The following is a 17,656-nucleotide window of genomic DNA, read 5'->3' as shown; positions in this document are numbered from 1 at the left end:
CAACCTACAAAAAAAGAATAACCATATGGTTGAAAACCTCAATCCAATATTTTTAATAAAGAGAAGACCTTAATTAAAGCTTGTAAATATTTCATAATAAAAAAAATTGATTCCTCAATTTTAAAAATGACCATGCAACTGGGCTACATGTTCTAAACAATAATTTAAATATTTTCTTTCTCAATTTTAAAAGTCGAAACTACTAACTCATACATGTATCTAAACAATAATTTAAATACTTTCTTGCTCAATTTTAAAAGTCAGAACTTCTAACTCATACATGTATCTAAACAATATTTTAAATATTTTCTCGAAATACATGACTCAGGAAGAATGAATGAATATATATGACTTCAAGGTGACATAATCATGTTTGTTTTACAGTATAGACTATGACCCATTGCAGATAGATCTCACATTACTATCAAGTTACTCCGTTCATTAGAGCGTAGAAACAATATCACACAAATTTCTAATTTAGAAATGATTACAAATATAAACGTCATTAAACTAAGCTCACTAAAACAACCCCCCTATAAATATTTTTTAAGGTTATATAAGACTCAAGACTATGTACATACCCTTCTAATCTCCGAGCCTATCAATAAAATAACTCCTATTTCTCCTTTACAAGCATCCGCAATGCAGGCGAGAAAATATGAAGAATATACCAACTTACCAAATATTTTGTTCTTTCAGGAATTAAATGAAACATAAGTTACCTCATCCACTGGTGTTCGGTGTCGTCTCCATGCTCAACCATCCCGTCGTTACAGAATTTGGCGAGTGAGGTGGGGAGCTCTTCAACAACCGAGCTTCCTCTTTGACTGCAGCATTTACATTCTCACAACTCCCATTCTTCCTGCCGCCGCTCTCTATTTCTGTTAGAACATCAAGAACATCCTTAATGCTTGGCCTCATCTCCCTATCAGTCTGCAAGCACTGGAATGCCAGCTCTGCCACCTGGTTGATCATCCTGCTTATGTTGTAATCTGACTGATAACCCAATTTTTGATCCACAAATTCATGTAACTCCTGTCTTTGGATCTTGTCAATGGCCATTTTTGCCAAGTTGATTTCGTTCCTCTGTCGAGTGACATCAACAGCGGGTTTTGATGATATGAGCTCCATGAGTACTACTCCAAAGCTGTACACATCGCTTTTGTCGGTGAGCTGATAGCACTGATGATACTCTGGATCGACGTATCCTGGCGTGCCTTGCGGGGCGGTGGAAACGTGTGTGGCGTCGAGTGGGAAGAGCCTTGAGAGTCCGAAGTCTGCAACCTTGACATGGAAGTTGTTGTCGAGAAGGAGATTGTTGGTCTTGATATCGCGGTGAATGATCTGTGGCTCAACAGAGTGGAGATAACGTAGGGCATCAGCTGTTTCGATAGCAATGGTCATTCGTACTTGCCACGGGAGGAATGATTCGGATGCCCGTGAGCCATGGAGGTGGTCTGCAACTGTTCCATTGGGCACGAATTCGTAGACAAGGAGGAGCTCTCGGCTATGCCTGGATGTGCAGCCGTAGAGACTAACAAGATTATGGTGGCGGAGTAGTGAGAGGATATTAACTTCATTCATAAACTGCTCGACGCGCCGATAGTTGGTCTCATAGAGGCGCTTCACTGCAACTACACGACCGTCTCGCAGCTTACCTTTGTAAACTGTGCCGAAACCTCCATCACCAAGTTCTCTGGAGCCATCAAAGCCATTGGTGGCTTCATAAAGCTCATCATATTTGAAGATGGGAGCATGCAGAGAGGAACCGAGCTCAGGGTCTGATTTGGAGAAGGGCTGGAAGGAAACAATTCTATTGACAGTGGAGGTAGAGCCCCTCCTTTTCTTCTCCTTCTTGTACATGAGGAAACAAAAGGAGCTGACAATGGCTGCACTAAAGCCACCGGCTACGCTAATTCCTGCAAAGTGAAAATTTAATGAACTACAAGTCTTTAAATCCACATATTAGGATTATTCTTTTAATTGAATAATACAATAACAATCATGATTTTTCTTAAGAATGGTTTCAAGCAATTTCAAAAACTTCACATTTAAATTTGTAGTGATTCATTGAAGAAAAAAAAAATCCTTCCATTTGATAATCAAATAATTGTTGGGTAAGTGATCATTTTTATGATCAGTCCAATATCCAATATTCAAAAAATATATTGGTGTCTAAATATCAAATGCTACGCACTTTCTGACAAACTTAAGGTTTTGGGATTAAAAAAAACTTGGTTGGGTATGTACTAATTTTGATGAGATTTGCGAAGAACTTTTTATCGTACATGAAAAGATCATAACATTAAAATCTAAAAGAGAAGGGAGCGATGATTCTTCTTTTAGGAGGATAAAATATAATCTGGTTTGGGTAAATTTTGTATGACTCACTAAAAATTTCTTTTAGATAGCTATTGAAAACTGCTACTTCCATCCCCATCAAAATTAGCAAATAAAGTGAGATGAAATATAACATATCATTATGATGAGCAAACAAGAATGGCAAGGAAGTTGAGAGATTATCTTGCTCACCTATTATAAGTCCCTTGTTTCTTTTACTGTTTGCTGCAAAAATAGCCAACATTAACAAGGGTCAGTAAACAATCAGATGATTTAACGATTCATTAATTGCGCTTAAAATACAAAAAATAATCGGTATAGAAGCCTTTTTAAAATTGTAGCTTTACTCATATATTTCACCAATCAAATTATCCAATACATGCATGAAATTATCAATAACCTGTGAATTTGATTCCAAATAATTGAAACTTTCCATACTTAGAAATCACAATTATCTTCTCATACAAAAAAAATAATATATTGAGAAAATTGAAGTTTCCATTTGATTAGGCATTAGTTTTAATGATGATAGGTGAAATAAATGTGGCAGGTGAAGAAAAGCTAAGTACCCTCCAATATATATAAACATATATGTAAGTATGCATGCGTTTATATATATTAATTACAAGTGAGAAGGAATAGTGTTATATTCATGATGCTTAGAGAGAGAAATATGGTAAGAAAATTTGAAGAAAGAAAGAGGAGAGAGAAAAGAGGGAAGATTTTGTGTACTTTATCTTATTAGTGGAATAATCATCACACCATGTGATCGTGGATGTAGCTGAATATTTGCCAAACAAGACAAATTCCCCTATTGCCTTTTTTTACACCCATTAAATGAGTGTCTTATTATTGTAGTTGTTTTTGTTCTTGCAATCTTTATTTATTTATTTTCCATAATTGGGTATCAAAACCACACTGGTACATCCAATGGGAAAAAAAAGTATCGAAATTTTCAATGTACTGATTCTTGGCAGAGACAGATCTATAAAATCTCACAAATATTAGATTTATGTCATCTATTCATTCAATAAATTGAGAGCAAGCTATAGGTAGGTTCAAAATTCCACTCTAAAAAAAATTCATATGAGAGAATCTAGAGTCACACTTGCTAGCACCTGATGCACGCCTAACGCTGATGCTTACAATGTTCAACCTGACTAACACACAACACCACCAACGTTGAGATCTACCATTGCCACCAACTTTGTAACCCGCCATGCTATTAATGTCGATGCTTGTCATTGGCACTAACGTCAATGCCTACCTTCGCTACTAATGCCAACACCTGTTATCTTCACCAATGTTAACAAACATGATTACCACCAATGACAATGATGGTAGTCCCCACAGAGGGTGGTGCTCATCATTGCTAACTAGGCAAAGCCCGTCATCATTACCAAGGTCGATGTTCGTCTTCCTATTCATCCATTTCCTCTTTTGTAAGAGCAATTGAGTAGATCATCGAAAATCTCTTGATGACAACTCCAAAGCCTCAAGACTTCTTTTACTTCCACCACAAAAGCCATCTCCCACAAATGATATCCACTACAATATATTAAGGGAAATTTAAATACACACCACACAATTCTTATGCATTTATATATCTAACACCTAAGGTTTAGTATTTACATTTATAATACTTAGGTGTCATAAATGTATGAATCAAAATGTGTATTTCACTTTAAAAAGTAACTAACTGTGGTATTTTTGATGTGATAATAAAAATTTGAGAGTTATGTATGCAAATATGAAAGATTAGGGGTTAGATATGTAAATACATAAGAATTAGGTGCGTCGTATGTATGTAAAAGACTCTAATATCAATGCATTTACAAAAGGCATCAAAGCTTACAAATTACATAACTCAAAATTAGAACTTCAAAACATACTGAATACAACTTGATTATTACAGTAAACTAACCTCTTAATAATAAATAACATTGAACTATAACGCAATAATGCTTACAAATTACAACAACTTGCATCTATGTTAGAGCAGTCGTAATCAGGAGGCTTAGCAGCTTTAGTTGTCAGCTTTTACTGTTCTAATCAAACTAGAGTTCTCATTATTCAACCTTTCTATGACAATTAAACCTATTCCCATTTTCCATCTTCAAGATTTCCAAACAAAAAGATATTAGTACTGACTCTTCTACGCCCATGATTTATTTGCACGCGCTTAGTCCAACCGCTAGTCAAACTGCAAAAATTCAACCTACAGCAGTCACCTAAGACCAGGAAAGCATAATATGACTAAAAACTAAAACTCAAAAAAGTTTCCAATGACTAGGATAAAAATCTAGTTGCAAAATAAGATTCAAAATGTTCTTCTACAATTTGTTTGCTCTCCGAAAATTCATTTTAGGTTCAATTTTATTTACCTGGTTTAGTTTTCTTCATAAGAGTTAGTTCTTTATTTATTGATCTTACAAGCAAGCGAAAAATAAGCAAGATCCATTTAATTATTTTGACCATTCGTTTCCAATCAAGAAGGATCCCGGATTTTGATTGAGGGAAGAAGAAAAGGCACGCTTTTTTAATAGTTATATGATATTATAAAATAAATACAAAACTAGAGAAAAATTCTCTAAACCAGCAAGCAATAAAATAAATAAAAGTCATTCCAGAAGCGACAACGAATGTAGCAGGCAAGGAAGCATAAAGGCACCTGCTTTGCATTTCCTCACCTCACATACGTCCTCAAAAACGTTATACCCTCTTAAATCTCATCAAATTAGCACAGTTCGATTTGGTAACGGTAAAGGTAAGAGTCGAGCAAAGAAAAAAAAGAAAAAACTATCGTAGAATAGATTAGGACAAAGCGGCTTACAGTGAAAACAGGAATCAAGGTAGTTAGTTTCAGAGCAAAAGCACAAATGATCTCCTGGCCGACTCTCATTGTAACCGCACATCCCTCCGGATTCCTTACAATCCTGACACCAATCCATACCGTTGCTCCAAGTTAATCCGAATCCCCCTTTTAACGCCTCACCGAACTGCTGGTTGCTATGAACCGGTACAGCCGCCGTCATGTCACAGCTGCCAGGCAAATTTTCTAAAAATGTCGAAGGCCCATCTCCCACTTTATAGTACGACAGTTTGGGCCTATTGAGCTTGTTCAGACATGGGATTTCTAATAGGCCGGGCGGCATCATCGGGAAACTGCAATTTACATAAACTGTGAGGTTGTGGTCGCGACTGGTGTAATTGAAAAGGGTTGTGTTAATGCTAATGTTGGTAAAGCTCATAGGGCATTCAGTTCTCATGAAATTTGAATCGACAACCACGACAATCCTGTCCTGATCATAGATGTTCTGTACGGCATAATCCTCTCCTCCAATTGTAATGGTAAGCGGGGCGACTTTGTCATCCATGTTGCAGTTAAGCTCGTATCCAGGGTAGCCGCAGTAATTCGGGCTTTCGGATAGGCGAAAGGGATAGGTAACGTTGATGTCCTTAAAGCTTCCGCAGTTTAAATATTCAGAGCAGTGAAGGAAGTATGGATTGCTGGGAACAGAAGCCGAGGGAAGAAGCAGAAGGGGGTGGAGAAGGAGGAGGCACAATGGGGATCGACACCACCGCCGTCCTTGAAGCATTTTGGCAAACACCTGTGGGGCGTATCTTTCCAACGAGAATGCAGAAATATAACAAGGAGAATAGGGACGACCGGGTCGTCGAAGTCTTTAGTAGCCAATTTTCAATGTCCACGTGGCAAGCATTTTCTTCAGGGACTCGCAAATCGGACGGTGGCATTAAAATTTACAACACGGCAAAAAGAAAATTTAAACCTCTAAAGAGCATGGATACACTCTGAGATTGGTGCGCTAATGCTTATAATGACACGTGGCTAGCTAATATACAGAAGCACGATATACCTTCGTTCTGGCGGGTCGGAGACCGAAGGACTTGGGGTCAAGTTTTGTTGCGCGATCTCGACCGTTCGTGTGGGAATGTGTGGGCAGGATTACAATTAGGTGGGAGGCTGATGAGTGCCGTGTGAACTTAAAACAAGTATAAAATCGGGAAAACTTCCAGAGGGCGAGCACAATTCCGAGCGGGCCACACTCTTACCAACCGGTGGGGTCATGTGATTACGTAAGCCGAGCAGGTGGTGCAACAACTTAATGTAAAGAATAGAATCTGAGTGGAAGTTTTCGGCTTGATTTTTGATGTTATTAATTTATAATATTTGAATTAATTCTAAGATAAAAGAAGAAAAATATAGTAAATTAATTAAATTTTACGTTTTTTTGAATGAAATTATATTTTACGCCATATCTATCTTAAATAAAGATTTGATATGGATATTTTAAGTCGGAGCTGACCATTATCATTGTTGCCTATCGCAGCATCACACAACCACCATACCAAACTTCATAAAACAGTCCGGAGCGATATATTTTAAATTCAATTAATTCTGATATGTGATTTTACTTCTTTTTTTTTTTTTTTGAGAATTTAAAGATTTATACCGTGGTGAAATTAAAAGCTTAAATTTCAACCAAAAAAAAAAAAAATCGAAAAGAGAAAATCAACATTACCTGTAGCCTTCCCTTCGCCGCAATGCTTCTCCTTAATCCCACTCTGACAAAAGCAAACAAAGCCCATCAGTCCATGCCCGCACAACCCGCCGGAATCCTCACACCTCCGGCAATCATCATCGCCGCCCACATTCCAATGCAGCTGAAATCCTTCCCTCATCACTCCCACCACATCCCCACTCAAGAAACTCTTGCTCCACAGCACCGCCGCATGCATCACCGGCGCCACCACATTCTCCGCGCAATCTGCACCTGGGAACACCATATCTTGCGTCAACACGTACGATGATTTCCCCCCATCACTACATCGCAAGGGAACATCTCCCGTAACTGATGTTTGAGAGCAGTTGTAATAGAAGAAGAGCTCGGTGTCTTCGGAAGTGAAGGTGAGAGTGGAATCATAAAAATTGGAGTAGATGGATAGGTTGTAGAGCGGATGGGGGCAGGTGGCATCGGCAATGGCGTCAGTGTCGATGAGCGTGAGGGTGTGTGAGGAGATGTTGAAGGATGTGATGGTGTAGTTGCCGGCGTTGGGTAGGGAGAGGATGATGTTGTTGTTGTGGCAGTCGAGCATGAGGTCGGGGTAGCCGCAGTGGGAGGAAAGGGAGTTTGGGGAATCGTGGGGTAGCCAGAAGGGGTAAGGGATTTGGAGGGAGGAGTTGCCGCAGGAGGAAGGGGAGCAGTTGGGGATGGGAGAGGGGTGGGAAGGAGGGAGGAGGGAGAGGAGGAGGGTGGTGAGGAATGGGGAGAGGGAGAGGGCTGTGTGGGGAGGAAGATGGAGTTTGGTGGAAGGAGACATGGTGTTTGGTTTTGAGTTTTTTGGAACGTGAAGAGAGGAAAGAGGTGAGGGGGCGTATTTGTTAATGGTAAATAGGGGTTTGGTCAACTGTTCCATATGGATATGTGGTCCAGCGTTTCTTCATGCCTCTGTTAGTCTACTGCCTCGCAATCCGAAGATGAAGACGTAATATTTCTCCATTATAAAGCAAAAGAAATTATGAATGTGTACTTACAAAATGTTTTTTAGGAGGGGGAGACATTGGTTTTCTAGTTTTCACGTTTCATTTTTTTTTTCAAATTCAATTTAAAATGGACATTGAAAAGCTTTTTAACTTTGTGAATCAAAAGAAAAAGAGAGATTTTTAATTTTGATGTGTCTTCCAGAAATCTTACCACGAGGTACAAATTTTCATGAATTTTAAGCGAGAAATATTTTAAATTAAATTTAGAATCCTAGGGCCCGATTTCAATAAGGTTATTGCAGCACTAATGGTTTTGATATGACGAACTCAATGACGCTGAAAATGATTCAATTAGAGTTCAAATAACCTTAGATCAAACAACTGATATGTTTAGAGTCAAATCGAAAAGCTTAATTGGAAAAATCCAACGAGCACAAATTATTTAATTTTGATATCATTAAGATACTTAAAAATTGAAAAAATCACTTGTGATAAGGGAATAAATATGGACCGTTTAAAGTAGTATTTTGAGATCCATATTAAATTTCTGAAAATAAACTTGTATTCTTAATTTGGAGGAGAAAAAAAAAAAAAGTGAGTCAACAACTCAAACATTACCCATAAAAAGAAGTGTATGTGAACAACAATCAATCGTTGTCGACCGCCACTAGTAATTGTTATAACCAATTATTACTATTATAGCAATCAAACAACAAATAATCTTGATGTGAATATAATAGTGGATAATGTCATCACTAGAAAGACCCCTCAAAGGCATCTGACAGAAATGTTTCCACTCATATCCCTATAAGACACACCCATGAGTTAACCTTAATGGGAAGTTAATGGTATTCATTTCCTCATTAGAAAGACCCATTGAAGATAAGTGGTAAACAAAATCTCCACTCATAGTCATTAAAGGCATGCCCATGAGGTAACATCCATTGGACGTTAGTAGTGGATAGAGTCCTCCAAAATAGGGTCCATGAGAGCAATTAGTTGAAAGGGTCTTAACTCAAAAATATCTCAAAAGGTTATAAGCCTTCAAAATTATAAGTTTGCTTAAAAAACATTAGAATTTTATAAGCCTTACAAGGTACAAATGCACTAAAAAAAAACTCTCAAATGACTTTAAATATCAAAAGTTACACATATGCTAAAAAATCTCAAAATGCTACAAGTCATAAAATGTATAAGTATGCGAAAGAATCATTGAAGACTATAAATCTTAGAAGGAATATGTATATTAAAAAATTTTAGAATGTTTCAAGCTTTAAAAAGTAAGTGTATCTAAAAAGATCTAAAGTCCTCAAAAAGTATAAATATATTAAAAACCTTAGAAGACACCAGTCTCAAAAGATGCATAATATTTCCTTATACAAAGAATATGCACTAATTTTTATTGTAGGTTTTTACTTATTCAAGAAATTGAATATTCATCCAAAAATCTCATAAGGCATAAACTTACAAAGAGTTCTATGTCATTGTACTTCCATTAGGGGAAACATCTCCTTACAATATATTTAATTTTTAATAAGAATTATAATAACTTCGTCTTCTATAAGGGGCGATTTTTAAGAAATCAATACTCTTACATGAAGATAAAATGTTTGTAGTGTATCAACATTGTGAATGTTAGTTGAGCTCGAATTTTCAAAAGAAGTCTTATTTTAAAGCAATCCAAATGAGATGATAAAGCATTAAAACAATATCATCAAAAAAAAAAAATTGTATCTCTTAATGCCTTCATAATATTCCTTAGCTTCCATTAGATAGTTTCTTCCTTTTTTTTTTTTAGATTTCAAACATATGTCTTACATAGCCAATATGTATATTTGTCAGCAAAGTCTAATTGAAGACCAGGTTTGCCTATGAAGAATATTCTCATGCTATTGATAGAGAATAACCAAGAATTAATCAGACAACTGGTGACCTCAAGTCAATCTTCTCTCACCTCTTACTCATTTAGAGCATAGGGTCTAGTCTTAAAATTTTCTTAGAGGTTACTATAGAGGTCTAGTGGATGGTTGAGACCTAAAAATTAAAACATAAACCAAATATTTACTCTCTTTGATTTGAAATATGCTTAGCCTTAATCCTAAACTCATAATTTATTATGGAGTTGATCTTTGCTAAGTTATTAAAATTAAAGGCCGAGTACCAATAAAGGTTTTGAGTATGCCTTTATGAGATCCATTGAGCTTGGAGACTTGAATTAGGAGAGATCCTTAGTTCACCTGATGGATTATGTTGGTTTGAGCTACCCTTTGACTTAATTAACTTTGGAGAGACCCTGTGGTATCGACCTAGTCAGGCCTAACTCTTCCTTTTAACTCAAGCATTTGGTTCAAGATGAGCTCACATATATTTGAAGTTTGTTCCAAACCATGCTCAAATATAATTGAAATTAAAATGAAAGAAATAATTGATAAAAAAGAAATCATGTTAAATATGGAATTAAAAGCTTAAATAAAAAAATATAAATTTTAAATTTTAATCAAAATCAATAAAAAGATCACATTTAAATACAAATCCCACAACATGCCTTGCAATCTTAAACAAATTCTAATTAAACATAAACAAAGGCACCTATTTAACAAATTTATAATTAAATACAAACAAAACTAAAGCTTGAAAAACCTAAAAAAATTCCTAATTAAAGCTTCAACCAGGGCTATCAAAACGGCTCGTTGTTCGCGAACAGCTCGTGTTTGGCTCATTTGCTAAGTTAACGAGCCGGAGACGAACAACACGAAATTTTTCGTTTGTGTTCGACTCGTTTTGACTCGAAATAATACTATATATATATATATATATATATGTATGTATGTATGTATATATATTTGATGAGTAGTATTTTAAAAAATTTAATTGACTATATGGCTACAAAGATTTATAATCAATTAAAGTATTAATTAAGAAAATAGAATAAAAATTATTAAATTAGATTCAAATGACGTTTTAAATATTACCACAATCTTTAACATCTTATGGCTACATTATTAGGGTTGTCAAAACGACTCTTTGTTTGTGAACGACTCAGGTTCGGTTCGCTAAGCAAACAAGCCGAACACGAACACACTTTTTGAGCTCGAAATATAAACGAGCCAAATGTGGGTTGAGCCCGGACTCGCTCGTGTTCGACTCGTTTACACCCATAGTTTCAACAAATTCTTAATCAATTTAAATAAATTCTTAATTAAATTAAAACAATAGATAAAAGAAACTTAAAAACATAAAATAATTAAAACAACTTATATTGGATTTATTTTAAATTTACTTAATTAATTTAACAAAAAAAAAACATAAGTCCATCAAAATATAAAGCTAAAAAAAAAATTTCAAAAAATTAAAATTAAAATAATATAAAATCTTACATCAAGCTCAAACTAAAATTTCATTAAAAAAAATGAAATATAAATCCAAAATCTAACATAAATTATAAATATTAAAAAAAGAAGAAAATTTAAGATAAATTTAAATTCAAACTTCAACTAAAAAAATATTATAAAAAGAAAACTAATAATTACTAAATAACTCAATTTAATTAAAAAATAGGATTAAAATTCAAGAACATTAAAAGCCCCAAATAAAAAATTTAACACTCAAATAAAACCTAAAAGAAATGACTAACTCTTTTTTGGAAGGAAAATTCCCTCCAAAACCCTATTTAGATTCTTTAAATTTCTAGAAATTAAGATTCCACTCAATAATTTTTGGGTGACTGCAGCAAACAAAAACCCATCTTCCTCTTTCACAAAAATAAGAGAACACCAACTTCCATTCATGAGACCACAAGCCCTCAAAACCCTCCCCTACCTTTACTAAGAATGAAAAACTTGCTGCTCCTATCTTCTTTTTTCGAATTCCAGGAGCCAATATAAAAGAAAACATCCCATGACATGCACTCCTCCTCTCGAAATTCGTTTGCACCTTTTCTTTTGCAAGAGCTGTAAGCCCCTTTACTTGATCTCCTTTCGTAAACCACCAAGGAGGAGTCCAAAACTTTTGTACATGATTCCAAGAACAAGGAAGCTCTTCATAACTGAAGAAAAAGGGGATGCAGGGGTGTACAAAAAAAATGTGCTAGCACTAATCCTAAGAAATCTAGTGGTCAGGGGAGAAGGCTTAGTGAGGGATGACCTAGTGACAGAAGAATGTGAGGCCCACTCATCCAATCTTATGTAGTCATCCAAGCTAAAACCAAGAAGGTCAAAGTTTATTGAGTCATGAAAGATGACCAAATAATCCAAGTCAAAACCATTTGATCATGACGAGATAAAGAGGCATCCGAGCCAACTACCACGAAGAATCTGATATGAGGGAAGACCCAATCCCTAGCATCTCCAACAATATTGAAGACGCTCAAAAGTCCCACATCTATTATCAAAGGTTAATAGTTGAACTAGATCAACCTACTAACAACGCTGACCAAGCATAGCCAATTGAACCAATCCTACTGACCTGAAACTAATTAAGCTCAGCCAATCGAGCCTGAGAGTAGTCGATCGAAAGATTCATGCATGTAAAACACTTTGAATACTCTATAAAACTAATTTTAAAGTAGAGGAAAAAATATAACATCATGAAATTATACTCTCTCACCTATGATATTGAGATTATTTCTCAGATAAGAAACAAAATATTATTGTTTTTTACCGTTCACCTCAAAGGTGACTCATTTGTAGATGATGAAAAGTTTGATCTACATTTGGTCGAGCTTTCCCACAACTTGTACTCATGCTTTTAGATCATTTTTTTTTCAACACAAGGTTGCAATGGTGAAGATCTTCTCTCAGACATGTCTGTTATACTAACGAGTTGTCTACCTCTTTACTTTTTCTTACCGAAGAGCTGAATCAACCTGGTTGAGCATGAGCGTTACTCCTTCATCGATTACTTCTTGCCTCTCATTCAATTTTGTTTCTTCAAACACTGAGGTGGTTTTCACTCTTTGATTGTGATGGTTATACACGACTGATAACATCACCTTTACACTATGTGACAACATGAAAGGGTTCTACTCGATCGTCATGGAAAGTGTAGTTTGAATTGCCTAAAGGACGGATGTGAGAACTCTGCTCAGTTCCACTTGGCTCCTTTGGCTTTCTTCCTTAGCAAGTCCAGGATAATTTTGATAGTTGTCTCGGCTTACCCATTTGTCCGACGATGATGCATGAATGTAAATTTCAAATTGCTTCACTAACTCTAGCATAAGTCCTTTACTCCATGGTTGACATATTGTGTCCTATTATCAGTGATGATAACCACCAACAACTCATTGCGACATATTAGATCTATCATGATGAAATTTGAAACGAACTCCTCTATGATCTGAGCAATTTTCTCAGCATTGATTCACTTAAAAAGGAATTTACCATAACTAAGAAAACTTGAACTAGCCTTAATTCAAAGGAAAGAGCTTGATAATGTTTAGTCCTAGATGACAAAGGGCCATGGATTGATAATGGGTTGTAATCTATGCGTTGGTTTGTGTTGAAGTGGTGCATAACTTTGACATAGCTCGTGTTTCCTGGAGAACTCCTCAACATCTATCATAAATGTTGGCCAGAAGTTACTCCATCATTGTACTCGGTAAGCCAAAGTATTTCTTCCTAAATAGTTCTTGCATTTCTCTTAGTGCACCTCTCGAAGTACCTCTTCTACCTCTTTTTCATTTATACACTATAGATATTGCAACAAAACTAATATCCAGAAAACCTTTCCATTGATCAAGAGATATTGAATGACTTTTACTTTGAATCTTCTTGGGTTTGCAATGTCCTTTAAGATCTTCTCTGTCTCAAGGTATAAGATGTAGGGGTCAATCTAACTAGTTCACTCTTCAGTTTCTTGTTCTACTGCCTCGACCTCATCAATATTCAATCATATAAGGTTTTGGGCATCCCTTCCTAAGAGGTATGCCATTTGGTTCTTCTCTAAGGTGATATGCTTGATTTTGAAGCCTCTGAACCTACCAATCCTTACTTTCATTTTGCTTAGGTACTTAGACATTATATTATCTCCACCTCTAACTGCCTGTTTACTTAATTTACAACCAAGTATGAGTTAGATTTTACTTGGAGATATCGAGCGCACATTTCATAAGCAAAACAAAACATGGGAATTAGATCTTCATACCCGGTCTGATTGTTGGCAACCTCCAATTTGGCCTCCATCAAATGATATAAGTGTTTTACGGTCAGACTGGTCCGGATGAGAGGGATCCCCTTTTGTAGCTTGGCTTGAAGCTCCATCCATATGTTGTATTCAGGATTGACCATTGGAGACTACTCCTCTCATTTCACTTGTTTCAGAAAAATCTACTAGAAAGTTGGCTATACATGTGCTTTGATCACAGTCTGAAGCATATAGAAAATGTCAAACTCACTGAGCTCCCTAGTCAATTTGAGAAGCAGACCAAAATTCTATGATTGAGTTAGCATGTACTTGAGTGGATGGTTAGTGATGACCCTAGCTGGATGTATTTGAAAGTATGATCAAAGCTCGTGCGTTTAAGTAATGAGGGAAAATGTTAGTTTATCTAGAATAAGGCACCTGAGTTCGGTGCTTCGGAGGATCCGATTGACGTAGTAGACTGGGAATTGCTTCCTTAGCACTTATTGGACTAAAACTTAGTATGATAAAGTTATTTATTTTGACTTCAGGCTCTAGAGGATTGACCTGAACCCACAATCACACAAATATTTATACTTCAAAAGATTGCCAAAAAACTTGGCCCAAATTTTGTTTAGGGGCTAGCGTGAATAAATAAAATGATCTAAAAATTATATAATAAATATTCACATTACGGGTACTACGCAAGTATATGTATCGTTTCAAATAATATAGGATTTTTCTTAAAAACCCCAGTATCGATCACACAGGGAGAAATTTTATGAATTTGATGAAGAAAGTCCTTTAATTTAAACAGTAGAATATATTCTATGAAAATTTAAATGTAATTCAAATGAAAAGTAAGGTTTACTAATTCCTATAAGTGCAGTAAGGTTTACTAATTCCTATAAGTGCAACTTAAAAGTAAATGCAGGGAATTAAAATAACTAAAACTAGAAAATTCAAGATATGTAATGAGATTTTCTCCTTACATATAATTCATAATCAGTGTAGGATTGCATATGTTTAGAAGTTTAATTGATCTATTGTGACAAATAGGGGCAAACCTATTTTTTACCTCTTCTGAGCATAAAGAACTTTGGCTAATCTAAAGTTGGTGTCGGCATGTATAATAGTGTTGGGTAGGTTCTAGTCTCTCACCACTAGATTATCTACTGTGCCCTCTCTATAGGATCTACCAGTGACGCTTAGTTCCTATCTCTAGATCAAATTGATAAAAGAATCTACCAGGTCACTCTAGAAACTTCAATTTTACGCCCATCAAATCTTATCTCACTATCTATTTGCATCCCCCTTTAGACGATTGTCACTGCTCTTTCCAAGGTAGAATGTAATAGTTACAAGTCAATAAATTTTAGCTCTTTCGGGTCTATAAGTTTCTCAACATGTTTTAACGATATAAGTGACCAATTTATAAAGTAAATGAATGACCGATAAAAATATCATCACAAATTTTCAGAGTGAGATTGTGATCTCGAGAAGGGAAGAAAGAAAAAAGGATCAAGAAAGAAAAGAGTAACTCCTCTCTATCCTAACCCCACCCCCCAGTTTATACATAAGGGAGAAAATCAATAAAATAATCAAAGTAGTACGGCTTGTACTGTGTTGTCTTTCTCCAGTGTCTTGATAGAAAGACAGTGATGTGGATGTCAGGTATTGCTAGTACGATGACTATTCGTAGTACATAGGTGAAAATATTGAGTTCCAGGTGTCGAGCGGTGTCTATAATAAATGAGTGACGGATGTCCTTATTGGTCATGCGACTTTTATTAGTCATGATAGTTTCCTCCAATAACCCCCCTTGAAAAAGTGAGCTAAGTTGTCATTTCGAGGAAAATAAGAAGGATCGGATCAACATGTAGGAACGAGTGAGCACAATTCAACCACTTTGTAGGATTCAGTAAGAGAAAATGAAAATCTCTATATGCTTGTATTTTGTATACAATTCACTATATGATTATATTTTTTAACGTGTGCCGACTAACTCTTTGTTAAGCTTTAAATGCTCAGACTATACTAGTCATATTTAGGGAATATAATATTACTTAATTAGAACTTTAATTTTGGAAATTAATTAAAATACATATATAAATATAAAAAAATATTTATTCATGATATTAACATTTAGTTTTTCACTATTGGAGTGATTAGACATATGGAAAATTAGCATTTGACTTTGCCGCCATCAGTTTAGTAAAATGTCGCCATCATAATGTGACCTCAATATTTCTATCACCCGAAATACAGATGAGAGTTATACAACTGGAATTTAGTATCTTATTTTATTCTATCAGACATTAATCGAGAATTTATGCATAATTGTTTTTAATAAAAATAAAAATTATTATCTTATAAAATTAAAATAGCATCCAACCAGCTTAGTAGTGCAAGATTTTTCTAATTTAGTTTAAATTAAATGAAGAACTTGCCCTGGTGGAGATGGGGCTGGGGTTGGCTCTCCTAACTAGTTGGGAGTCAATGTCAGTGGTTTGGCAACGACTATCATTCATAATGTTTTGAATTAATGAATAAAATATATGCATTGTTAAGGCTCTCAAGACCATATATCTGATGTAGTTGAGCGATCAAAATTCCAATGATTGGATTGTTAGGAACAATGCTAAGAGCCTAAGAAGATTTATGGATCCATTTTAAGACTATTAAAAATATAGTTATGATATTGATAACAACTAATGAGATCAAGAATGTGGGGGACTAATTGAATAGCTCCTTCGCTTAATCGGTGGGTCATCGATCGCTTATTTTGCATGCGTGCGAGAGCGCAATTTGGTAAATCAGTTCAATCAAACTTAGCTTAGAACGGTTATATTAGCTTAGCCACTAAAATGCATGAATTTTATCATTCTCGATGTCATTTGACTCTTAATGAGATGATCATTTTGACAATAAATTTGTGTTCATCAGAATCCATTTAGTTCTTGGATATTTTTGAAATCATACTTTATGGCTAACTTCTTTAAGTAATTTAATATTCATATATTACACGAAAGGTAGATATTTGCGAAATGAAATTTTTTTATTGCAATTAGGGTTGTCAAATCGGGTTTGTGAATGACCTGAAATTGTTTGCCCTAACCTGACCCAAATATCATACGACTGCCTTCAACTTGCCGACTCGAATCTGACTCGATAATATTTTTGACATAAAACATAGCAGTTATTTAGGTGAAAATCGAGTCAAATTTGTGGAGATTTTAAATCAATCTCTGCTCAACTTTGAGTTGATGGATCAATATCATGTCATTTTCGAGTCATTTTCAAATTAGTGGGTCAAACAATCCCTGTAAAATAAATGGAATACTCTCTTACACCTGACAAAGCAAACCCTTAATTTTAGTCCTTAGATTAAAATCATAATACCCACTTGCATCTTCTGAAAGGTGAGTGTATCCATCTTCTTAAAAGAATAATAAATAACGTTATTGACTAAAATCTGATCATTTAGTAGTACGATAAGAACATTTGTTCAATAGTCATTTAAAATTACTTGTTAATGTAATTATTTTATTCTATCTAAATTTTAATATACAATAAAAAACATTTATATCTTAAATATATGTTATTTTTAAGATTCACATATAAACCACACAATTTTTATGTATTTATATATCTAGCCTTTAAATCAAACTTGAGCCCCGAGAAGATATTCGT

General features: G+C 35.1%; 1 protein-coding gene across 2 annotated transcripts; it reads right to left on the bottom strand.

Annotated features, from left to right (window-relative positions):
* Positions 1-675: 675 nt before the first annotated feature.
* LOC110024029 (LEAF RUST 10 DISEASE-RESISTANCE LOCUS RECEPTOR-LIKE PROTEIN KINASE-like 1.2) lies at positions 676-7,708 on the bottom strand. 2 transcript variants are annotated; one of them, XM_020723745.1, is made up of 3 exons: positions 6,885-7,708; positions 2,533-2,565; positions 676-1,919 (listed from the first exon to the last, which is right to left on the bottom strand). In XM_020723745.1, the coding sequence occupies exons 1-3, from the start codon at positions 7,681-7,683 to the stop codon at positions 724-726; spliced, it is 2,028 nt and encodes a 675-aa protein (XP_020579404.1). In that variant the 5' UTR covers positions 7,684-7,708; the 3' UTR covers positions 676-723. The 2 variants fall into 2 exon arrangements, with proteins under 2 accessions (XP_020579404.1, XP_020579405.1); XM_020723746.1 differs by lacking the exon at positions 6,885-7,708 and adding an exon at positions 5,174-6,099.
* Positions 7,709-17,656: the final 9,948 nt, after the last annotated feature.

The sequence above is a fragment of the Phalaenopsis equestris genome, unplaced genomic scaffold (genome assembly GCF_001263595.1).
Source record: "Phalaenopsis equestris unplaced genomic scaffold, ASM126359v1 Scaffold000240, whole genome shotgun sequence".
NCBI lineage: Eukaryota > Viridiplantae > Streptophyta > Magnoliopsida > Asparagales > Orchidaceae > Phalaenopsis > Phalaenopsis equestris.
This window is presented reverse-complemented; position numbering and strand designations above follow the sequence as displayed.